The 27,058-nt window shown below is 30.3% G+C and overlaps 1 protein-coding gene across 1 annotated transcript in view; it reads left to right on the top strand.

The window, feature by feature from the left end:
• Nucleotides 1-26,740, top strand: part of LOC148302095 (uncharacterized) — a 102,433-nt gene extending 75,693 nt beyond the window's left edge. Inside the window, exons 3-5 of the mRNA XM_088272171.1 lie at nucleotides 4,107-4,209; nucleotides 8,556-8,677; nucleotides 26,556-26,740. Coding sequence (XP_088128297.1) covers nucleotides 4,107-4,209; nucleotides 8,556-8,677; nucleotides 26,556-26,740 — 410 coding nt within the window. The remainder of the gene's footprint in view (nucleotides 1-4,106; nucleotides 4,210-8,555; nucleotides 8,678-26,555) is intronic.
• Nucleotides 26,741-27,058: the final 318 nt, after the last annotated feature.

Raw genomic sequence — 27,058 nt, 5'->3', positions numbered from 1 at the left:
ATATATTGGAGACAATGTCGAAAAAATCATGGAGTTATTTGGGTAGGAGCAGCTAGATCAAGTTTTTGTATACTTGCGGTCAGGTAAGAAGTTGGAATTATCAGCCAGGAATGCATAAAGATGTGCATTAATGAGGATTAGGTGAAGAATATTTGCAAAGAGAGAGTAGTACGGAAGTCAACCATATTCTCTCTGCCTACCCCTACGGAAAAGTGGCTTGATGGATGTTAATTAAGATATTAGAATATGTATATATATATATATATATATATATATATATATATATATATATATATATATATATATATATATATATATATATATATATATATATATATATATATATATATATATATATATATATATACGGAGATAATACAGATTTATACAAAAAGTCGATTTTCTTTCATAAGCCAAGAATCATTTCAAATTAGTGTAATGCTCATAAGTATTTCTTACGAATAAGGGATTGACAAAATAAAAAACAAATTGATATACATACAAATATCCAATTATCTTTTGTAAAATTGTTTGCTTTCAAGGAACTGGATTATTATTAGAGCCTTAAATCTCTCTCTTCAAGTACCTATGATCTTTTAGGATTCAAATAATATCTCAGTACGTATCTGACATCAAAAGGCACGTAGGTTTCGACTCTTCATATCCGTACAAGGAACTAATGCTTATATATTTTTATAAGTAAAGAAAAAATGAGTCTTAGTTTGTCGCATCCCTAGGTGCAGCTCGTATCATTCCTTTGTTCCGTCCAATATAAACCGTCAGCTTACTAGGAAACTCCAGGAATGGTAATTTTATAAAAGAACTCCTTCTTTCTCTAGGGCGCTTTATTTTTCAATTATGTTCAGCATTATTTTTCTTTGAAGACTCCTCCTGCCTCTGACGTTTGTCAAAAATTAATTCGGAGAAAAATCCTAAACATTTGGTTTTTATTTTTCAATATTAATATTACAAGTTAGTTTTTGAGTTGAGATTCACTTCGAGGTTAATAACATCTAGAAAATAATTAAATTATAACTTCATCAAAATGAAATCGAAAATTAATATTGAGACTCTAAATTTTGGCTTCAGCTATCATATATTTTTATATTAAGTTTTACTTTGTAAATGCCACTATGAAACAGTAGTTTTTACTTAGTAAAACTTAAAATAATAATGAATAGATTTTAGCACAAAGTGTCTGGCAAATCAATCAATATAATCATATCATATCGTAATACATAACAGAAAAATCACCTGTTCTCTTAGGTTTTTTTGTTTGTTGCTCCTAGTATAAACAATGCGATCTCTCTAACGAACGTGGGCCAAAACAATTTGTGATAGATGCTCGAATTGTGATATGATAAAAGATGCAAAGAGTAAGATAAGCATTAGCGACAGAATTAAGTATGGGGAATGAGTGAAGAAAGAACAGCGAAACAAATTTATGAGGCGAATGAAGTTGGAAATGTTAACAGAGGAACACGAATTTGGCAGAATCAAAAATTTCAAATACTTAGAAGTAGTCCACATGTCAGGAGTCAGATTAGTCAGCGGGTATATGTGAGAAGATACATTTTTGTAGAACGAGCAAAGATTATTTGCGAAATCAGATCAGTGTGGCCTTCAATTCATTCTGCCTACCACAGGGAATCAGCGTGTTGGTTGGCAATTTTTTTTTCTTAACCATGAAATGTGTCCATAGTTCGAGACATCCCAGTGATAAGAAAGTTATATATGTAATTAAAAATACGTTAATATGTATAAATTAAAATGAGTAAAAATTGAAAGCATAATATACCATAACCATTATTTATTATATCGTAGTAATCCCAAAAAAGAAAACTAGATCTTTCTAGATCCACATTTTATTGTTATCCCTATTCTTTCACAATAAATTAGAAAATATAATTCTAAAACTAAGGATTCTGTAAATTTGTGGCTCATTCTAGATATCCAGCAATCTGAAATTTACTCACGATCCTAACATGATAATTTATATTTCTTTTTTTCTTTTGTACGCACAAAGTTAATATTTATTTCAAAAATACAGAAAAAGTACATGCCAACAAAAATTAAATATAATAACGTTACATAATTATGAACCGTTATTAATAAATTTTGTATCTGAGTAATATTTATTCTAACTAGATGAACTCCTTAACTGTAATTGATTGAAAACTGTCAAAAGTGTATTTTTATATGCTACATTGGTGAAAATATTACAGCGTTCGGTAATTTATATTGTAAATATTTACTTAAAGTATTTAAGATAAAGATTTTTATTACTGTTGAATATATATTTTTTTATAAATATATTCTTAGCTAAAAAAATTGCAAAGTGTAGGTACATAACACATGTTTTTTGGAATCAAATAAAATATAAGATTGGCTATGATACACATGTTACGAAATTCTTTAAACGATATATTCCTGGAACAAATGCACTTATAAAACACAATATCACATTAACACACACACACACGCACACACACACACACAAATATCTATGACAATGGTTGTTATATCACCCGTCGATTCAGTATAAACGTTATGTTAGGAGAGCTAGCATTTTATATGAAGGTACGTGTTTCTTCATGATATGTTTTAAAATAAGACTTGAGAAAATTGATTCCAGAAAAGCTTGTAAAGAATGCACAAACGGATTAGTTTCCGTAGTAGTTGTCCGCAGACACATTAGTTCTACTTAGCGTACACAAGGAACCTAATGAGAATTTAATGGAGTTGGTTTGTTCATGAAATGAACGACCACAGTTCTAAAATGAATATTGCATTCTGTCCGACTGCTAGAACGCGTGCAGCTTTATAACAATATTATCCATGATAAGAAAATACAGACGTAGACTGTCCAAATAATTAAATTATCAATCTTAAAGCTTCGTTTTTTGTGATTTTATAATCGTTATAAAAAAACAATTAAAAGCTCATCTTTATGTTAGCAATATAACTTCATTTATTATTTCAATTTCACCAGGTAAATACCACGTTTTTTCCACATTCCGCATCATTATCAAACACCGTTTTAACGAAAATGATGCGGATACATCAAAACGCGAGTCACAACAAAGACAGTTGTATAAACCAAGTAAAATTCGCTTATTTGAATAAAACGTTGTATTAAAATTTCAACAAAACGGTAGATTACTTTAAGAAATTAAAGATTTTGAATGAACGAAAAATTAATTTTTTACATGGATTTGATTGGATTGCCTTTCAAATTTGAGATAAGAGTGGTCACATTCAGGTTTTAACAAACCATTATTGTCAATCGTTTATAAAAATATTCTTAAATTATACCGTAAAACCATAAAAATATAGAATTTAAAGGTCTATAGTATATTCCTGGAAGATTTCATATATTTCTGAATAGCATTTGACCGAATCCTTACCCATTACAAGAAAGTATTTTATATGGTTTGTAATTCCCTTAAGGTGCCTTGTTTCATATTTTTCAATTTAATATTATATTAATATTTATATAGAATAAAAAATATACCATCTAACCTTTTCGTCGTATATTGAAATGTATGTACGTATGGGGTAGGTTTGCAGACTCAAAATGTTGTAAATAAATTAACTGGTCAGATTATAAGCTAAAATAAAAAAATAAAAAAATGATATTTTCAGGCATTTCTCATGTATATGATTATCATCCAGGATTCGGACCTCACATACTAATATAAGAGTTTCTACTCAATAAAAAATTAATTTTCATCTCACCAATAGATGTCTCTAGTGAAGCTCTATTGATTCAAGAACAATGTTTCAATATTGGCTCATATATGTAGAACTTCCAAGAATTTGAGTAGTATAGTTATCAATAATGGGTAGATTGGTGTGTGTTACGCGTGTGTAAAGTGATCACTTTACACACGCGTAAACCAGCCGATGGCGGTCGTCAGCCCCGTAAATGCCCAGACTTACATATTCTTCTTCATCTTTGATGAAATATCGAAAAATAATACTTAACAAATTAAAATATTTGTGTTTTTGAAATTCATTACTTCGACCTTTTATTTTAAGGGTAGCAGAAGCGTGTTGGGAAAATTGAATGTTTTCAATAACATGGTAAATTATTTTTGTTTCAGATATTTTATTAGCAACGTTGTTGATCTCATCAACAGAAGAGCAGCTGATAAATAGTGACTTCAGACTGGAGATCATCTGTTCCGATGCCAACGAATATCATGGGTGAGTTACAATCATTATTCCACATATAAATTTCTGCTCAACAGTATTATTTTAGCAAATGAAGGAAATTTAAAAAAATAGAAATAATACAAAATAAGCTATGATAAGAGTTCTTAAGTAAAAAAGATGTAATAATATAGAAAAAAAGAGAGGAGAACTTAACTGGTTATCTATGAAAAAGAGACTAAAATTTAATATGCTGATCTTTATACATAATTTTTTAACGATAAATTACCAAAATATTTTAAGAATAAAATAGTTTCAAACAAAAATTGTCATGAGCATTACTAGAAATAAGGATAAAATAAGACTGCCATTGTTGAAAAAACTGAGTCGCAAAATTGTTTAATGAATAAGGGTTAGAAAATGTATGATGAGATGCCTGAATGTATAAAGAATGAAAAAAGTCTGAAAGAATTAAATTCTGAGAGAATATAAAAATAAATGTTTTGTTTACTCTAAGGAGATGTATAATAAAGAAGTAATAATAAATACATAACATAATTAAAAAAGAGCTGTGCATTTAAGATGACTTGGCTGATAGACGTCTCACATTTCGATCGAGGCTGATGGCATGGAATCCTCCTCCACCAGCAGTTAGGCACAACAAGAGTGAGATGGTTTTAGAGGATCTTATTTTGCGTTGCTGTCTTCACTGCTGAGGGTCGTGATCATCATCTCTCTTTGTCATCAAAATATTTGGATTTATTAATTTTAAATTGAAAGACAATATTTTCAACACATGCCATGCATATTAAATATTGTGAAATTGAAATAATCACTATGTCCAGACGTGGGGCCGCACGCTATCTGACCTGTATTTTATGACCCCACGGTTTGGGCTATACGGACGGAGAGGTTAATGTAAAACATTCTGATATTGTAACATACTATTTGTAATATTCAAGATGTAATACCATTTACTTATACTAAATTTAAGAAAAAGAGAAATATTTTTTAATAAGTAAGCATTTTCCTTAATACTGAAAATTTTCTTGTTTATTTATGATTGGAGACTGGGGATTTCTTTTTTGTTATAAAAAACGTTCTTCGCCCGCCTATACATAAATTAGGTATATGTAGCTTGTAAGCATACCAACGTTTCCCATCCCTTTATATTTTACCCCTTGATTTGATTTTAATTTGAAATCAACAGTGCATGCTAAAATACATAGAAACGATATTTGTGTTCACTTACCGAAATTAATAGTCCTCTTATAATAATTTGCAGATATAATCGTGAATGTTTTTTGTGGATCTAAAAAATACAAGTTAATTAATAAAATTATTAATTAATTAACAAAAATAAAACAATCACAGGACACAAATGAAAATAATCACAAAACACAATGATAAAAGTTACTTACACAACGCGAGATAACTTAGCTGTTCATATATAGCGTCTGACGTGTACATCTATAACGTTTGCATAACGTTACTAACGACACTATCTTATTTTATTGTTTTGTATAGTTTGTGTACATGTCGATTTCTTTTGTTCTACCGTGGCATCAGGATGTATAGATCTCTTTCTTCTTCTCACAATATCACATCTTTCTTCTCTCTCTCGTCACAAAATGTGCCCAATAAACGTGATGCCTTTCCATTCTAGTCCAATTACTGATTATCGAATCACCGTCTAAGAAGTTTTACTATTTATTTCGCCCATTCACATACAAATATATATTACATCCATTGTATGTGCAAAGAAACGAAATTAAATGAAATAAAGATTGTTTCATTTCAACACACTTACCATTCTACTATAGCAGCGGATTGATAGCTTTTGTTGATATTAATATGCACATTACTTGCTATCGAATAATTTATATATTGCATGTTTCTATTTCTCCAGATTAATGGGTATAAAGAGAGATGCATTCATAGGAAGCAAGCAGATGACGAACGTGAAAAAGCTCAATGACAAGGACATTACCTCTTTATTGGAAAGGAAATATATCGTAGTCGTACAGGAGAAAGTGACCAACTACCAAAACGTTCAGAAAATGTTCAGGAAGGCCATTTAAGTCACTTTTGTTTGGCAAGAAAATAAACATCAATGCAGTTAGTCATTGTTACTAAGTCAATATATTACTAAGTCAATATTATACTTCTAAGTTTAAAATCCTTTGGGATTTTTCAGGGCAATATTAAGCTAAAAAGATAGCAAATAGTCAATGATCACGTTTTTGTTAAACATTGCACTTGGTCACTTTCTCCTGTATGACTAAGATATGAGGAATAGTGGGTACTATAGGATTATAAAATAAGTAAAGGGTCCCCGACTAAGAAACTCAGGACTATATATTCATGCCCGTGGTAACTTTTAGAAGTTGTGCACTGCTAATATGGACAAGCTTATAAGGCTTATACGGCTGTGAAACATGGAACCTTACAAGGGCCCAGACCAGCCGTGTACTGAACTTTGAGAATAGGTTTCTGCGGAGAATTTTAGGCGTGCGGTGGTTTGACTTTGTTACGATTGAAGAGATAAGGCGTAGGACGCAGAAAAAATAGTCACAACTGTCATCGAGAAAAGGCGATTCAGTTGGCTTGGCCATGTAATCCGCATGCCTCCTGAGAGCCTTAATCAAGCTTGCCTTTTTTACAAGGCATCAGGTTCACGCCGCCTAGAACGACAACTACTGACAATTCGTCAGCAGTTCTCGCCAGAACTTCGGAACGCGGATCTGAATTGGGAGGATGCAAGGGAGCTGGCAGCCTATAAAAAAGCCTGAAGACCGTTTATAGACTCCATATGCTCCTTCTAGGGAGCGGATATGTTGAGGTCCACTGCTGGACAAAGGCCTCCCCCTTCCACCTCCACTCCTCCCGATCCTGCGCCGTCCCCATCCACTGTCTTCCAGCAAACTTCCTGATGTCGTCCACCCATCTCATCGGTGGACGTCCTTGAGGCCTCTGGTTCCTCGGTCTCCACACCAGAACGCGTTTCGTCCATCTGTCGTCGGTCATTCTGGCTATGTGACCGGCCCATTTCCACTTCAGCCAAGCAATTCGCTCTACCACGTCACAGACCTGTGTCTGGCGTCGGATCCAATCGTTCCTTTTTTTGTCTCTTATGTTATTCCAAGCATAATTCGCTCCATGCTCCTCTGTGCAACTTGCAACTTATGGGAGGATTGCTTGGTCAGAGTTATTGTTTCCGCGCCATAGGTTAGGACGGGTAGAACGCATTGGTTAAACACTCTTGTCTTGAGTGAGTTGGGAATGGATATAGTTTAATATGGGAGCGGATGTAGTTTAATAATAATAATATGGACGAGTCCCTTGAGTTAAAATATATCATAATGATTTAATCAATTCACCGCGTACAAACGAACATTAAAGAAACATATTTTGATGTTTATATTTACGTAGCTTGATTCAATATGACGTCAGAAGGGTACCAATATTATGCTTTGATAAAGGACGAAATAAATTAAAGGTTTTTTTTCAACTTCTGGTATTTCAATCGAGATTGTTCGAGAATCTAAACCATTTTAATTAATTTGTCCAATTATGTGGAAAATGTATTAAAAATAATATTCAGCGTTTCGGAAAAAACGCATTTCATTCCTTAAACATTGCTTGAAATAATTAAAAATTTCCAGAAAATATTTTTGTTGTATTTCATTATAAATTTACCAACGAAACAAATTTTCTCAGCAGATATGCTTCCTGTTTATTTTCTGTTCAAAAAAGTTGAAAATGTTTTTTGTTTATATATTATTACATCAGTTCGAGGAATATCATTGTAATGAAAAAAAAAACTAAATTATAATTATTGATTCTTAAGTTATTTCCATCATGTAAAATCAAGAGCCAACTTTTTATAGGGAAATGACAGACACCCTCAAACATTTCAATAAAATCAAAGATATTTTTAAATAATGCGGTTTTAAGTTTATTTATCAGATTTTTAATTAACATAAAAATGTCTTATTGTGACTAAATAGGGACTCTAAAAAGAAACACATGGTGATTAGAATCATTATAATTACATTAATAAACTTATGTTAACTGTAATCTCAAGATAAAATGAAAATTCCAATGTCTGGAGTTAAAGCCGTCTTTCTCGCATAACAGTCAACATAACGATATCTTTTGAAAAACCATATAATCCAGTCCATTTCGCAACAGACGGATGATGGAACAAACATATCCTCGGATCTACAAGAAGAAAGAAGAAGAAGAAGAGAAAAACTTTAACATCAGTTTAAGAAGACGAAAAAAAATATTTTGAATGTCAAATCCTGTAGACAGTACAGTTTATTTATTGACAATTTAAAGTTATTTATTATGACATTTTACTACGACATTATTTTATTTACATTTTTTATTTTCAGGGTTCAAGAGACGAGCGATAACAAATTGGAAGTATCAACCATTGACGAACACACACCGGATGGAAAAATGTATTTTTGTTACTACACATTTGTCGACACGAGAAAATTGATTGAAAAAGATGGTGAGTACCTTTCCATTTTAAGGGTTGTTTTCACGACGAAAAATAATTTAAAAGGCCTTGTTTCGAATTCGGAAACAACAACAATATTTTTGTTCCATAATAGAAACTTAAACAAGGTGGTATGGTAAAAAAAGGAAGTTTATGTTATTTATCTTACAAAAAATATGCATTAAATGTATTGTTGTCGCATGAATCATAACATCAAATAAATAATATACTCTCGTGGTTAATGCCATTATTTAAAAAAATCTTTTAACACGTGTTTCGATGCATTTTGCATCTTTTTCGTTGTTTTAAAATTATACGAAATCCATCGAAACATGTGTCATGTCGCTCACTCCTTTCAAGAACGTCATAAATCAAAAATCGTCAATTTTCAGTTGTGCATGTTTTCGGAATACCCAGAAAATGTACTATATCCTAGCAAAAGAGGTATATTTTTTTATTAATATTTACCCGCTACAGGGTAGAACGTGTTTTTTTTTTTTGCATTTTGAAGAAAAGGTATTGCTTGATTATTTTTTTAAATATACTAAATATTTTTCAAGAGGAGAAAAAATCTCCAGGTTTCACCTAAAAGGATCTGTTGCACAGTAAAAAGTTCAATAAGTGGCTTACATTGTATTATATTTTTAATCTTTGAAAACGTTCTCCTGACAAATCAAGTTGTATGATTTATGACGTTCTTGAAAGGAGTGAGCGATATGTAAAAGATTTTTAAGAAATGGGGGATTTCCTGAGTGAAGTTTAAATTGAATATGGATTATTAAATCAATGTGAAAAATAATGTTATCAATATTTTTTGGTATCTCAACAAAGATGAGGAATGCTATTGATATGAGATATTGCATTAATATGGGTAACAATCTGTTATTAAGTAGATCGAGTTTGAGTTAAATCGAGGTTAGAATGGTGAATGTTACACAAGTATAAATTAACCACTTAAACCACTAAATAATTGGTCTGGGTATTTGTAATGTATTTTTAACATTAACCTTCCCTATCCTTACTATCCTACCTGCAGACAAGCATAAGCTAAAATAGACGCTTTGCGGGTTATTCCTTTTAAAAAAAATGGACTTATACCCAGACTTTCATATTATCTTTCATTGAAGTTAGGATTATCAAAAAAAACAACTAGGTATGTGGAAAGAACAGACAAACCCAGAATTTGTGAACAAAGACTTCTACACATAAAAACTAAATGAAAATTTTGAAATCAGCAATTTATACAATATTTTTCTGTGTGTGGGAAAATGGCGTTCAAAAATCATACGAGGGTTTATACAAAAAAAAAACGATTTTATCATAATTCACGTTTACGATACATTTTATGTTCTTTGTTCGAGTTAGGTGTCACTATATTCTGTTGGATATTGGTTTTATATCCATTCCGCCATCGGGCTGTATTTTCCGCAAGACTAGCATTTTCAATAAGAAATCACTTTAGCACAATTCTGTTCCTATTACACGTAGCGAAAATGCACAAAAGAATTTTCCGAGCCGCCAGGTGTTGATAGCGCGGGGGTACTAAATTTTCAATCTTCCCTTAAATATGTTCCAAATAATGGATGTTATTTCTTTATTTTTAAAGCGTAAATTTACATAAAAGCGCAAAGTAGGCTCTTATTCTTAGTTACTGCCCCATGAATGGTGACCATGATAATCATGGATTGTTTTAACAGTATTCCTATATTCTCGACAACCTGTACTCCCGAAAGTCTTCCCCAAAAAATAGTCGGTGTGTTGTTACTCTGCCAAAAAAGTGATCTTTCTCTCTTGTCTTCAACTCTCCACACTGTTTACCACAAGATTCTCTGTCAAGATTTTCTGGCCAGATGCCCGAAATATTGCAGGATTCGTCTGCAAGAAGAGCAAACAATGTCTGCTCAATAAAAAGTTTTTTCCATGTCACCAATAGATGTAACTAGTGAATTTGTAGTGATTCAAGAATAATATTTTAAAATTGGTTTATACATTAGACCTTCCTATACTTTGAGAGTTATTTTACCTGTAGTTTTTTTTTAAATTATTTATTAGTCAGTATATATAATTAAAAAAAATTAAAATACACTAGAGGTAAAATAGCTGTGTACATTGTTAAAATTATTTATTTGGCAGTAGTGTATGCTGGTCGTAAGCCCCGTAAATGCCCAGACTTCGATATTTTTCTTCATCTTTGATGAGATGTCAAAATTATAAACAGACAATGTTTTATACAATATCACAGTAAGTCGTCTTTAAGGTAGTATTTTACTTATATTACAAAATAAATTATCTAAAACTATCATTATTTTTATTTAACGAGATGCTCTAGGTTTAAATATACCAAATCCTTTCTCTTTTTTTTGATCATCTAAAAAATGTTTCGCAAATGAGAATAATAAAAAAAAGATAGCTACAAAATCTATGAAGAAAAGAGAAAATAACTAAAAGATAGCTTAATCCAAAGCTTATCTTTTCTAAGCTTATCTTAACAAAGACATTGACAGTTCCTTGATAAAAAAATAAAAAAATAAATAAAAATACAGAAAACGAATATCTTCAGATCTAGAGTAGGTCCCGAGAATTTAAAAATGGCAAATAGTTTGGAAAAGTAATTTTAGCAGCGATTGATGTAACCAATCAAATATTTACTTTATATTATTAGGTTTCTTTACTTGAGATGAAGCATCTTTCATATGTCAAAGACATTTATCGAGAGATATTTATCAAACATTTAACCTAAAATAAAACATTAATTAATATTTAAGATTTGAATCGTGGTATTAGTCAAAACGGAAACAGTGAAAAAATACACTATCTCACTTTTTTTTCAGTAAACTGAGGTATTTCAGAATAATACATATTCTAGACACGCCTTACTGTAATTCTACCATACCCCCATAATCTTTCCCCATCTAATACTGTATTTTTCTCCATCATTTATGATTTATCTAGCTGTAACTTTTAATTATCTCCAAGCTTTTTTTATATTAAGAAGGCACGTAGGTTCTTTAGATATTAAGCTTGGTTTTATAAACCAGAAGGAAACGTCGAAAAATTATAATTCAAATTGAATTTAATCCTAGACGTTTCCGGGGCGAATCTTCTTCATAACTTAAAGTATTCATCGCGTTTTATTTCATAATTACTAAGGTTGCTGAATTTTAATTTCCTGAATATGAAAGATAAGTTGCGGAATTTTCGGCTATTTTTCATAGTTATGGTTGTTGTATTTTAAAATGTATGAACCAGTTTGGTGCTTTTTGAAAGTAAACTGGCCCTGACTTACTTGAAAGCCCTATGTTTTCTTGTCCGTGGTCTTGGGTGTAAAAAATGGGCGAAAAAACTCTCTCAATTTTTAGTTTTTCGAATGGAAATGTAATACGTATAATTTTAAATATCTTTGTAATTTTTTTTTAATTTCTTAAAATTTGAAATCTTCTCAAGTTATTGACCGATTGATTTGAAATTTTGACACTTGAATTGGAACATGCGCGTATTAAATGTGTTTTTACCTTTTTTTAAGAATATACATTTTGAATTTTTTTTTTGGTTACAGTGGCAGTGCGATCTGTTGAATATAAGAGCAACATACGCAATACAAAACATTGTTCTACAAATGTAATGGCCACGGAAAAAAACTTTATTAAAAAAAACATATTTTCGCTTGTCACGAGTAAAAAATCCTCTCACAAGTGTACCATACATGTATGGGTGTAAGTGTATGTGGATAGAAGCTGACAAAAAGCACGCTATCTGCCATAAACAATGTATTTACTCCGTCTCTTGCAGTGATGTTCAACAGATCGCATTGCCATTGAAGTAAAAACACTATTTTACCTGTCACAGTTAAAACATACTTGTATAAAAACATGTGTGTATTGGAATGGAACGTTGTATCAAAAACTCGAAACAATTGGTGAATTCTTTTAAGATATTTAAGATTTTGAACCAACCAACATTTATATTTTGATTTATATACATATATTAGAAATGGCTAATTTCGGTAAATAATATAAATGGTTCATTTTAGTTGATTTTAGGTTGGTACCATGATGAATAAAACATCCTGCTGTATAGCAACTATACTCGTAACCGTTTCATAACTAAATTTCAATATGAATACACCAATCACTCACTTCTTATATATCAACAACGTCATATGTATATCAAAAATCATAAATTTTCAGTTGTCTATGTTTTCAGAATGCCCAGAAAATGTACTATATACCAGCAAAAGCGGCATATTTTTAACTTAATATGTACCTGCTAGAGGGCAGAAAGTGTTGTGTTGCATTTTGAAGAAGAGGTACTGTTTAATTATTTTTTTTAATATCTCAAATATTTTTCAAATGAAAAAAAAAACACTTTTACCTTAGAAGATCTGTTGCACAGTAAAAAGTTCAATAAGTGGCTTGATTTTAAAAACATTTACTATATTTTAAAACTTTGTTTTAAAGTTTTTTGATATATGACGTTTTTGAAAGGAGTGAGCGAAATGTACAATACATTTTACCTGCTATAATTGCGAATGTTCTCTACGATGCAAAAACTTAAGTAGAATAACGTGTTTCGGTGTAACAATAAAACTAAATGTATGATTTGACATATTTATAGCGTCATAAAACACATTTTTGAGCGCAGCCGTAGTGTATCGAAACATAGATGATTTATGTAATAGGCCGGTATCAAAACGTAGCATAAATGCTCCGGCTGGCACTGTAATTTATTACTTTTCCCAATTTTTGTTTTATAATCACAAAGACCCTTATTACTTATACGGGTCCCTGCGAAATCGTTCGGGGAAAATTAGTCTAACAGGGTAACTTATTATGCCGATTCTTGATTTACGATTGCTCTCGACATGGAGTCTTGCGCATAAAGATAGGAGAAATTAATATAGTCCAGTTGATATGTAAATTTGAAAAATCATTAAAATATTTTATAATTTTTTTTTATATTCATTAAGGTATGGAGGGTTGTTCTGATAATTTTTTTATTTTTATATTTTAAATTGAAAACGAAATCTTTTGCAATCCAATCAAAGATGGTTCCAGTGAACTCATATGTACAGTGTCACGAGATTAATAATAAATAAATGTGCTCGATTTTATCGAGTAGTGTGACTGTCAAGCATGGGTAGAACGGTAAATGTTGTGCGAATTGAAAGTGATCACTTAACCAATATAAGACTTGGTCATAAGCTCCGTAAATACCCAGATTTCCATTTTCTTCCTCATCTATATTAAGATGTCAAAATTATAAAATACATTTTTTACGAGTGCATACAAACATTTAAAATACTCAACTTTAAAAAAAGAATATTTGTTAATTTAATTTAATTTCTTGACACTTCGTAAATGCAATATATGAAGATTATATTTCTTAAGAACGACTTATTATTTATATTATTTTTTTGACATCTCATCAAAGATGAAGAAGAATATGGAAGTCTGGGCGTTTACGGGGCTGACGACCGTCATAGGCTGGTTTAAGTGATCACTTTACACTACTCAAATTCTTGGAAGTTCTATATATATGAACCAATTTAAAAACCTTGTTCTTGAATCACTAGAACTTCACTAGAGACATCTATTGGTGAGATGTAAAGAAGCTTTTTATTAAGCAGAAACTCTTATATTATCTCAGATTTTGTGAACAAGTATTTGGACACACTCAAAATGTTGTAGACTTATTATTTAGTGAACTAAACCCAGGTTTGTGAACAACTATTTGGTCTTACTCAAAATGTTATGAAAATAATCGTACTAATATGTAATACATAATAAGGCACTGTATACTCGAGAAACAGTGTTATCTTGATTAAAAAATTATAAACCCTGTGCTTCTAGTCCAGGAAAAATGTTAAATAAATATCTGACTTAAAAATAACTTACATTTAATTTTGTCCCCCTTCCAATGGGAATAAAACCTGGAACCTTATGTACGGTAAACATACACCCTTACCACAACAGTGTGGAGGCGGACAAACTAACTTGGTTTCTTACTACCAACAAACTTTTCTAATATTGACCAAAAAATTAAATACTTTTAAATATAAATTAATGTTATTTCATGGATTTTTCGGATGATGTCAAGTAACTGGGCTATGTTAGGAGAAGGTTAATTAATAATGGAGTTAAATTTCTAAAGCTCTGACAATATTGATCCTTCATTGATTTATTGCAGAATTATATTCTGCGTAGAAAGTTTAAAACGTTTTCCATACAACTTGCGTAAAATATTCAAATTAGTTATTGAAATTTCTTGGAAGAAGAATATTGAAATTTATATGAAATAACCGATTAAATTTTTAATCCAGTTAAGGATATGAAAGGGAATAGAAGGGATGGGGTTTATTTTGTCGATTATTTTGTAAACCAAAAACAATATAAAAAGGAGAGGTTTTCAACTGAAAATATAAAAGCTAGTGTTTTTGCTAAGAATTTTTTACTCAAGAATTCTATGAGATTGTAAAAAATTTAATCATTAAGACTAAACCAACTATCACTTAGGCTATATATATTATTTATAAAATAAATATAAAAAAAGACGATAAGCAGTGTTTTATTAGCCGTAGGTAGAATTCGAAGCCATTTTGAAATTAATAAATTGTAATAAGAACTGAAAATATGGTAATATCGAAGTTATGTAAAAAAATAAAATATCGTACTTGAGAATGTGTTGATAAATTTTCCCATACGATTGATTTCAAATCGTTAAAAAATCTGTCACTATGATTTCATTTTATTCAACAATAGAATTAACTCTATTTCGATCTAATCAGATGCCCTTTTCACCCCTAGGGTGATAATAGAAGGTAAAATAATAAAAAGTTGGGAAAATAATTCAATTTAATGTAAAATAATGTATTTCTTTTAATTTCTCTTGACTGTGTATAGTGAAAAGACTTTTTTTGAAGTACTGTGTAAATTTCAGTTTTCACCATTGAAATTTAGATGAAAAGATGAACTTGGCTGAGGAAAAAAAAAACATAAATTGGCGAGTTTCTTATTCAGGAATCGCACAAAGGACCTCTTTAAAAATACATTTTTCCTTCAAAGTAGAAAATACTCCAGAAAAGCAAGGAGGTTTCCAATAATAATAATCGAACGTTTCAACAATGGTAAAGACGGAATAAATACTGCAGTATTGGAATAGTTGGGAGATTAAAAACGGTTTCTTGGTGTTTAAATATTGTCATGGTATAAATTTTGTTTTGCTAGTTTTATACTTAAAAAAAAATGAAACAAACTGCTTTTAGTTTAATTGACAAGGGAACTATATTAAGGGGTTAATTCCTTAAGGGAAACAATTCTTTAAGGGACAATCGTTAAGTCAATAATGGATTCTATACCTGCATCCTAAAATCATTAACATTAACTTTTCGCTATTATTTATTACGTATTACATACATATACGTAATAAATATGTACGTGAAGTAAATAACCATACATTTTTTTTTCAATTTCGATTTTACATTATAAGTGATGTATTTATTAAAAAAAAAAAAAAACCTGTCTGTCCACCTCCGCGGCGCGGTGGTCAGCGCGTTTGGCTGGCGTGCTGGAGGTCCCGAGTTCGATTCCCAGGAGGGTCAAAATAAATATGGCCGATTTTCACTCTCATATTTATTTAATATCACCGTGGACTGGTACAAGAAGCGCAGGGCTGATCACCTTGCCTTCATGCAATTTACGATCAAGATAACACTGCGTCGCTACGATGCAGTGCCCTATGCACCTTTGGGTGCAGATAAGGGTTAGAATTTATTTTAAAATTTGTAAATACAAATTCATGGGAATAAATATAAAGTAACTCGTGTTTCGTTGTATTTAAAATCATAAGAAAATAAATCTTTAAGGGATGAATCATGAATTTGTGAGAAGATGTGAAATTGGTTTATATTTTGTATAATAAAATTATGAGATGTCAAAAAATAATATGAATATAACTCCTGTAATTGGAGATAATCCAGATTTTGTGAACAAGTATTTGGACACACTCAAAATGTTGTAAATAAATTATCTGGTCAAATTATAAGCTTAATAATAAAAATAAAATTATTAATGTCGTATTACACGAAGTAAACGATGAATGATAAAAAGAGTGTAAGATCATGTTACACATGTGTAAAGTGATCACTTAACCAAGCCAATGACGGTCGTAAGCCCTGTAAATACCCAGACTTCCATATTCTTCTTCATCTATGTTGAGAAATCAAAAATTCATCATTGCTGAAATGTTAACCTTGCATTAAGTTTTATCTAATTTTAAGCATAGAGTCTAAGAAGTAGCTTACAAAAGATCTATTGAATTTAAGCATAAATATAACTTCTGAAATATATTTTTTTTTACCGTCAATCATGGGTAGAATGTCACTTAAACTACCCAACGACATGTTGTTGGCCCTATGAATACCCAGACTTTTTTTTTCATCTATTTTAAGATTCATCTATTTTAAGATTAAGTTTTTATAATAAAGCTCTCGACCGCGATAAATTCAATATGACAGATATTGTAAAACAGGTTTGCGACTACCTCCCCATATTATTTCTTGGCAACGATTCCTTCACGATGCTCTGCAGGCTGCAATCCTGGCATTGAAATTTTTCAATTTTCTCGAAGCGCTCGTCGGAATATGAATTTTTTTCAGCATTGAAAGGATGAAGGTAAAAAACCTGAAACAATTGCTCGGGATTTCAATAATATTTCCATCTTCCACCAGACAAATTAATCCGAACATCCTGAAGCTCGCGTGACAAAACATTTCCGGTCCGTGGGGAGTGGAATATGTTACCTTCGTATCACGCCAACCCTCACACAGGGGATGTTTTATGACAGGTTCAGGGAAAACGTGATGCAAGAAAGAAAATATTTAGTAATTTGAAATGTACGTCCAAAGCAAATTTATTTTCTTTTTTTACCTTTGTGGTATGGTAATAAAATACTCTGTATATCATCCATCGTTCACTTTGTGACAAAAAAATTAAAATCGAGTTATGTTTAATGTAGTATTACACTGATGAATGATAAATCTTCACTTCAATTCACCTTGTGTAACAATTATTAATTTATTTATACTTCATGAACAGGAAATAAATAAGTAAATTAGCGGGCTTATTGTCAAAAAGCAATATCTTTCAACCAACCAAAAACAGACTAGTGATATTGATTAAAACGTTTAATACCATATATAGCTGTTTGTAATCTGAGGTTGATAGTACTTGAAAATAATAATAAAAAATATATAAATTACAAGTTAATGAAATAAGGACAGCAAAGGAAAAAGGGAGTTTAGGGAATGAGGTAGAGGAAAAAACTAAGGGAGGAAAAAACTAAGAAGGTGTTATTTTTTATCTTTCTTTTCTTCTTCACTTAGTCACTTAAAACACAATTAAAGAGTTATTTATTGTTTTGAAACGAATTTATAAGGCCAGCTTAGTAAGCTACAGAAATTAAGGAAGATCCAGAGAATTTAAGCATGATCAAGTGTTTCAAATACTTGAAAGTGGTCAGGTTAGGTAGTGTCGGAATAATCCACAAATATTAATGAGAAGATGCATGAATGTGGAAAAGAAAAATATTGTTTGCAAAGACAGATTGGTGTGGCGTTCTATTCTCTCTACCTACCCTTGTAGGAAAACCCTGTGTTGGTTACTAACTTAGTTTATTGTTTAGTTTTTAAACGAATTATTTTTTTTTAAATAAAAAAAAATGTATTTATCTTTTTCTTACGTCCCTTTTAATATGAGTCACGTTTGTCACCTATAATTCCAAATATCTTAGACCGTTCAGAAGATTGTACCTTAAAACATTCGCCTTACAAAGTTAAGTCGCTGTCACTCTAACTAGCTCCTCTTGGGATAAACGTCCCTAATACAACATTTTCAAAACTGTCCCTCGCACGCCACGATCTCCTGCGCTCCTGTCCTCCGGGTACATTTTTTATAATATTGAATCAATAATGAAAAGCGCCATGGCTTAGTTGGGTAGACAAATATGAAATTGGCAACATGAGTTTGATTATAGCCGTTCGCAAAATAAATTTAAATATATATATATATATATATATATATATATATATATATATATATATATATATATATATATATATATATATATATATATATATATATGTTTATATATAAATATATATATATATATATATATATATATATATATATATATATATATATATATATATATATATATATATATATATTAATAATATATATATATATATATATATATATATATATATATATATATATATATTAATATATATATACATTTCATTACAGTAAAAAAAACATTTGTACTGGTCAATCAAATAAAAATGAGAGTGAAAGACTTCCAAAATAAATATAAAAAACAACTAAACAGGTTTAAAAATATTTTCATGTAGATTTGTAATATACTTACAGTTTATTAAACACAAAATTCAAATGTGTTGTACAGAAGCCAGTTTTTTATCATGTTAGTAAAAACATCATATTTTCCTAAAAAAATGGGATGATACTAGATAAAAAAATCGACAAAGCTGTCATTGAAGAAGTAACGTCACGTGTAGTTAAATATGATGTACGTCTTGAAACTAAAAGAGTACGAATCATGATTGTATTTGTATCCTAAAAAGATACATTGCGACTAACCATATTTGAAAAAAAAAGTTTTCGTACTTCTATTCAGGTTGAAATTGTTTGCACATATTCTCTGGAGTATTTAAAGCAAAACGGGTTTGAGAAGTTAGTCAAAGCTCGTCGTATTTGCTATGCTTCGTATATTTGTACGTTTCTCTCGGAAAAGTCAAGTGGACGCTACTCAGAGCTTTTTTTACGTATTCAGATTGTACTCGGAAAGCTCAGTGCCCGCAAGGCATGGAAATTCATACTGCATGTAGACCGAATAGGTTTATGAAAAATGTAAGTGTCTTTTAAGAATGTTGTTAATGTTTTATTTACTCCTTTTTGCAATTTTAACAACAACAAAAAAACAAAAGGGTTATCAAAATATGAAATGAGAGTAAAACACACTTTAAAGCACAGTATTTTCAATTAAAAAAATCATATTTCGTATAAACAACAATGTTGAAATATTGAAAAACCTGTTTAAAGTGACAACAGCTGACAAAAAAACCTTGTCCTCTATTATTAATGTTTAGTTCAACGTGTGTTGATGTTACGATCAAAAGATGGTGCTGCGATTACAATCAAAAATATGTTTTTCACCATCACACTGAAAATATGTAACACAGGTATAATATTCTAAAACACGCACGTATTCTAATGGAACGTTGAGAAAAAAATTTCAAAGCACCTAGAAATTAAAAATATTGAACAAACTTACATTTGTGGTTTTATGTTTGTTCAATATACAACATTTTGAGTGTGTCCAAATACTTGTTCACTAATCTAGATTTTATCAAATTATAGGATTTATTTTTTTGATCTCACCGATAGATCTCTCTAGTGAAGTTCTCGTGATTCAAGAACAATGTTTCAAAATTGGTTTATATAATATATATAGAACTTCCAAGAATTTGGGTAGTGTGGTTGTCAATAATAGGTAGAATTGGTGAATGTTACACGTGTGTAAAGTGATCACATAAACCAGTCTATGACGGTCGTCAGCCTCGTAAATGCCTAGACTTCCATATTCTTCTTCATCTTTGATGAGATGTCGAAAAATTGTTTGTTCAATCTTTCCATACGGAATTGTATCGTAGACCTTCAAGATTAGTACAATAAAATATTTTAGGCATTCGAAATGTGCTTGTATCGTAGAATGCTACGCAATTCATGCACTGATATGGTCAGAAACTCAAATGTGCTCCAAAGAACAAGAGTAGAACGACAGTTGCTGACTGATATCAGGGTCCGGAAGGTGTCCTTTATGGGGTATCTTACAAAAGGAGAGAACTAAGAGCTATTGCACGTAACAGAGGGATGATAAAGTGTGAGCAAAAGGCATATCTGGCTCTGGAATATACGAGATTGGACAGGGATCAGAATCAGTTTAGGTGTTATTAAGAAAAAACATACTCTCAGATGATAATTGGCATCGAAAAGACCTGACATGACACACAAAGAAGAAGACGAAAAATAACATTTTCATTATCATTAATTTAAAACAAAAATACAAATAATAACGAAATTGAAAACTCAGAAATTCAAAATCAAGGATTTTCTCCCTGAAATGTATTTAGAGAGCTAAAAGATATCAATATCCGAAGATTTAACATTAAATTTTGATATTACCTTAATTTTGTATTATTTTATAAATTCGTTCTATAAAATGATTACAATTATTTCATGAAATGAATACGAGTATACAAGCCTAATAAGAAATGAAGTATTTTATTTTGTACATCTTTACAATAACATAAAAATTATTATAAAATATGAAGAAAAATGTAATGCCTAATAATAAATCCCTGAAACGTATTTAGCAAACTCAAAAGATATCAATTTTTTGTTTACTAAATTTAGATATGACCTTTATTATGTGGATCGTTCTTTAAAACCATAGCATTTGTTTCAGAAAATGAATAAACAGGCTTAAAAATGGAAGAAGTATTACATTTTGTATATCTTTCATCTAAAATTACTGTAATGTTTGGGGTACGACTGGGAAAATATTGAGGTTAACTCCGAGAAACCGCGAACAAATCGAGAGATTCGTATCTCGATTTATTTGCGGTTCTTTAAATCGGAAATAGGGCTGAGCGTTGTATCATACCGAAACGGAACAACGCCACCGCCTCCACTCAGGTTAATAAGATTCTTGCAAAATTGCAAATTCGTACGTGTCGCTCTAATTCGCAGATTCAAGCGAATATAGGGTAAAGCACCCTAATCTTAACACTTAACCATTTATTGACATATTCACAATTTCAATAACATAACAACATTTTACCCCAAAAAATTAATAAAATTAAGTATTTATTTAAGACAGCATTATGTTTTTAACATAATGCTGTCTTAACACTACTGTCCCTTTTTATACTTTTCATATTACAAAAAATTTATATTATTTCTGTATAAAATATTTATATGTAAAAAAAATAAGAAACTCAAAAGAATCTTAAAAGCCAATGTTTTATTCAATACATTTATCCACAGATTTAAATTAAAACACATAAAATACTAGTTATGTGCGTCAGTATCAATATATGGTTAACACCGTATCAATATTACGATAACAGTGTCAATAATAGGACATATGACAGTTTTACATTTTTTGGAAAGTTTATTGATGTGGATATTTTTTTTTATAAGCAATTAATTTTAATTTATTATTAGATTAAAACCAATATTTTTAGCTTTTCCACTTTTTTATTTGACCAGCGACCGGGTTTCGTCGTTACCGACATCATCAGACTGGTAACGACGAAACGTCGGTAACGACGAAACCCGGTCGCTGGTCAAATAAAAAAGTGGAAAAGCTAAAAATATTGGTTTTAATCTAATAATAAATTAAAAATGCAATTCCATCACGAAGTGTCAGTGGATAATATAAATCTATCAATTAATTTTAGTAATGATACAGTTAAAAGTAAGCATCTTTTATAATCTTATTCAGTAACAAAGTATGGAAACTCCATAAGGTGTCAATAAATGGGTGGTTTACCCTACATGGTTTCGGGATAGGAATTAAAGCGATCTTTAATAGGATATTATAGTCGACTCCGGTTTATTGAATCCGGTGTCTCCGGTTGGTAAAATTTTACATACCAAGCCCTGATCGGAAATCTCAACCAGAATTTTGGAATCGCATCTTAACCTATTTATCATATTGTATATTTCAGTACACTATATTTTTATCATTACTTAAGTTGATAAGGGTTGAAGGATCATAGTCCCCTTAAGGTGATTTTGCAAAATGTATGCGACAGATTTTAAATATGATTCGAATGACTTTTATTGCGTATTTATAAGTGATCATACAAAATTTTTGATTTTTATTAAAAAAAAATACTTTGTCAATAATAAAAAGTGGTATTTTCCATGTTGAAATGGATACAAGCATGAAAACATTAACACAAACTGACTTCCGAATTATGTTTTTTTTTTAACATTTTATTTTTTAACAATACGAATGATTGATTTTAAGTGCGCGTAAACAATGATCTACAAAATTTATTTTATTGTAGTTTTAAGTATGTTGTTTTCGTAGTTTTTCTCTAAATTTTGGATTTTCGTAATTTTTCTCTAAATTTTGTTGTTTTTTGTCATACATATTTTTAAATATCATCTCACTAGGGTAACTAATATTCTAAATGATAAAAAGTTAAAATCTGCAGTACATTTACTAATTTAAATATTGAATAATAAATATTTTGAAATGAATGATGAAATGTATTTTTTGAAATGGTAAATATTGTTTCTAATGATAATATAATTATTAACAGTTTACAAAACTTGAAAATATTTTTGTCGTCGCCCGTCAGCATTTATCAACTTCAGCGATCTCAACTCAGCGATCCTTCTATGTAGTAATTTTAGGAACCAAATTAACAAAATATTTTCCTTAAAAGTTCTTTTATCTTTACAATGTTGCGGTATAAGGTTAAAAATCAACTTTTTTAGTTATTGTTTAACATACATATACACACAATTGAACTTTTAAAATAATTTTCTTTATTTCTTGTTTACGTAAATTTCTACCATGTTATTTCATTTTCTCTTGATTCTGAAAGTTTTAAACGAAAGCTTTAAATCGTCTAAAACCTTCAGGAGATTTTATATTCTTTGAAATTCGCTGAAAAATATTCACGATACAAGGCTGCAGTCTGTCAAATTTGAATATTATAAAGCCGGTTCAAAAAGGCGACCCGCAAATGCACAACGTCTCATATCTCGCGATATGGATCACGTCAGGGTTGAAATCTCTAAGGGAACTCATAAGAGAGTTACCCAGGTGAGAAAAGGCAGAGTGCACTACATCCCTATCCCACCCTCTATCCTTCCCCGTGCTTCCATACCACCATCCTTTCATAAATGCATGGGCTTTCAGAAAATGGATTTACCTTCTTTAATATGCTGTTTTCCTGGTATACAGATTTCAGTGTATTCATTAAATTAATTTTAATACCGTATGTTTATCATTTTTAAAGCTTGTTTTAAAAGCTGTAAAAACGTGTTTATTTATTTAAGTCTCAAAACAACATTATTTTAATTTAAAATAATTTAATTTAACGATTTTTAAAGTAGGAATATAAAGTAAAAATACAAAACAACATTTTGAGACTGTCCAAATACTCGTTCATAGATTTGGAGTTATTTTTTACATTTTGAAATTTCTACAAAAATAAAGAAGAATATGGAAGTCTGGGTATTTACAGGGATTATGTTCTGTAATAGGGTGTTAAAGTAATTACTTTAGATGCGTCCAATATTCATCATTCTACACATGATGGACAGCCACACTACTCAAATTTTGGAACTCGTACATATATGATTAATCACATTTATCTCATGCGAATTAGAAACAACGAATCAATTCAATGCATGAATTATATGAAGTTTTTTTTGTATAGTATGTAGTAAAACAGTTTAGCAGTTTATTCTGTTTATATTTCAAGAGCCGTAAAATCAATATAATAATAAACTTTAAATCAGTACAGTAAAAAATAAATATACAAAGTATTTAACAACAATACAAAGTCAATATAATAATAAGTATCATTCAAAGGTTTGCTTACTCATGTAGTGATCAGCGCATATGTCTACCATAATGGAGGTCCTGCGATCGATTCCAAGGAAGTTCAAAATAATATGTGATTTTTCAAGCTAATATTCACTAAATGTCATTGTTGCCTGTATTGTTGAAACTAATACATGGAATAACATGAATAAACTAGTAGGTACATGGTTCTAATGAAAGCTTTTTTTTTTCATTCTCCACAAACTAAATCATTTAGTTGACACTTGTATGTTATACTCTGCACATAAATAATTTTCTTTATTATAAGTATCTTAACTTGAGATGAAACATTTATCGTTTTGTTTTTATATATAATCCAGGGTATTAATAATATAATTATCACTGCCCTGGATTGGAACATGAAGCGCAGGACTAGTCACCATTCATTCATGTGTTTAACGATCGAGCTAACACTGCATATTTATTTTAAAACAAATTGCATACAAAAGTCACATATATAATATTCCCGATGAGTAATTTCCATTACTGATTTTGAGATTAAGGTTAAAAAGACTGAAACACAAATTATACTGAATTTACGATGTTTTGATTTCTGTTCTTTGGGTACATTTAATGGGAGAAAAATCAATGGTTAAATTTATTAAGTGAGTCTACGTTAATCGCCTTACAATCGATTACACTGAAAAATATTTTGTGTTCAAAAGGTTTACGATTTATCATAGGTTAAATAACACATGGTTTTTGTTCATATGCATATATATGTACATTGTATATGCACAAGTCGTCTACTAAAAGTTCCGTTAGAAACGAGAGAGAAAAATATCCCCCGGCTTACGGCAAAAGTATCGTGTGACATTATTTACACCTCATTGTCATCCGATATTTTCGATGGTGTGGAGTTTGTTTATCATCCGAACGGGAGATGGGGTTATTCCGTCTCTATTTATAGAACATTTTTGAATTTCCCTGGAAAAATGGCTAGCAAAACTTAACTCAAAGAGATTCGTAAAAAAACCATATCGATTGTAGTAACATCCCTTCGATCTGATGGGGTATACTTTGAAGTAGTTAAAATAATAATTTGTTTTTACTTGGTAAAAACTGCTATTTATTACAACTTATTTAAACATGCGTTTCAATCCGTTCTGCATCATGTTACAATCAAAACAAGTATCACAATACATTTAATTGAAAAGTTTTATTAATCAAGTAAAATTTAAATGAAAGGCGATAGGTAGTTACCACAATGTAGTAACCATAGTACCACAATGAGACTGTCGAATCAATAATTGAAAGAAATTTTGTATATTTTTATGTGTATGTTTCTAAGAGATTTATTCACTTTTAGTTAAAAAGGAATATAGTGAATATGGCAGTAAAGTATAAACATATGTAAAAGAGGACAGAAAGAAATAAAATCACTTAAATATTTTTGAATGTCACCCTATAGTATTGTATCTTTGCAATGTACTGCCCTATACACCATTGGGTGAGTGTTTTTAAGGCTTTTCTGCAGGGAGAAAATAAGAATAGGGAAATAAGAGGAAAAAAACACTAAATCGAGAATCAAGAACAATTTGAGAATAAACATAACATAGAAAATTGCAAATAAATCTTCTAATTCTTAATTTTTTACTTAAATTTTACATAGTAAATACCATTATTTCTTTAAATACATATATGTGACACATGTTCCCATGCATTCAGCATCGTTTTAATATACAAATCATTTTCAATAACAATTATTGAAAATGATGCAAAATACATCGAAACACGTGTCACAATAGATTTTTAAAAAAATAGTGGTATTTATCAAGTAAAACTAAAATAAATAATGGATTGATATTACCAAAATGTAATTGCCAAATAAATTAATAAAATTACCTTTTTCATTTTCATCGCAAACAATCGAATCTCTAACCCCAATTTAACAGTCATACATGTACCTACGTCACGATGTTTTCGTGATGTTTCCTTGCGATGAAATAACGCTTAATTTTTAATGAACACGACAAAAAACTACCGAAATATTTTTATTACGGGATGCCCACCTTAACGACCACACTAAAACGGTTCTAAGGACTAGCATAAGCCAAAAACGTACCTACATATTTTATTCATCCGTTTCCGCCATATTTTAATGTCTCCTTTGCCTAGATCCTAAAACGGAAACACATTAAAAGGACATAAATTACACAAACGCTAACATTATTATTTTTTTCAGCCGTGCCCAAAGTTGTCGTATCGGCACTGAAAACGGAAATAAAAAACCGGAAAGGGTTGGAAATGGAGCGAGTCCCACCGGAAGCGGTTATTCCTTTTGGCGAGAAAAGTTTGGACCCGGTGGCTGTCTGCGTCCAATCGGAAAATTCCAACACTCGTGTGATGCGAAACGTCAGAAACAGGTGAGTACATTTAGTTCGTAATATAATGAGGCAAAAGGTTTTGAATCCAGAATAATTAAATAACTTTGTTAATACATTTTCCCACCTGCTTCATATAAAAGTTTTTTTATCTAAGTGTGTCCCAACAATTTTCATTCATTATTTAAACTTTTCACTTAGTTGTTTTAAAATCAAATGTGTCAACTATATTTAATATGTTACTAAATACAATAAATAATAGTAGATTTTCCTGGTACAGGGTGAGACATATTATGAAATTTTAACAGAGACAAAGGTTTCTTTTATATTTGTTTAGACTTATTTTCATGTTTTTAATTTGTTT

The sequence above is a fragment of the Brachycentrus maculatus genome, unplaced genomic scaffold (assembly GCF_059751285.1).
Source record: "Brachycentrus maculatus isolate JH-2025_06_01 unplaced genomic scaffold, ASM5975128v1 h1tg000479l, whole genome shotgun sequence".
In the NCBI taxonomy this organism is placed as follows: domain Eukaryota; kingdom Metazoa; phylum Arthropoda; class Insecta; order Trichoptera; family Brachycentridae; genus Brachycentrus; species Brachycentrus maculatus.
This window is presented reverse-complemented; position numbering and strand designations above follow the sequence as displayed.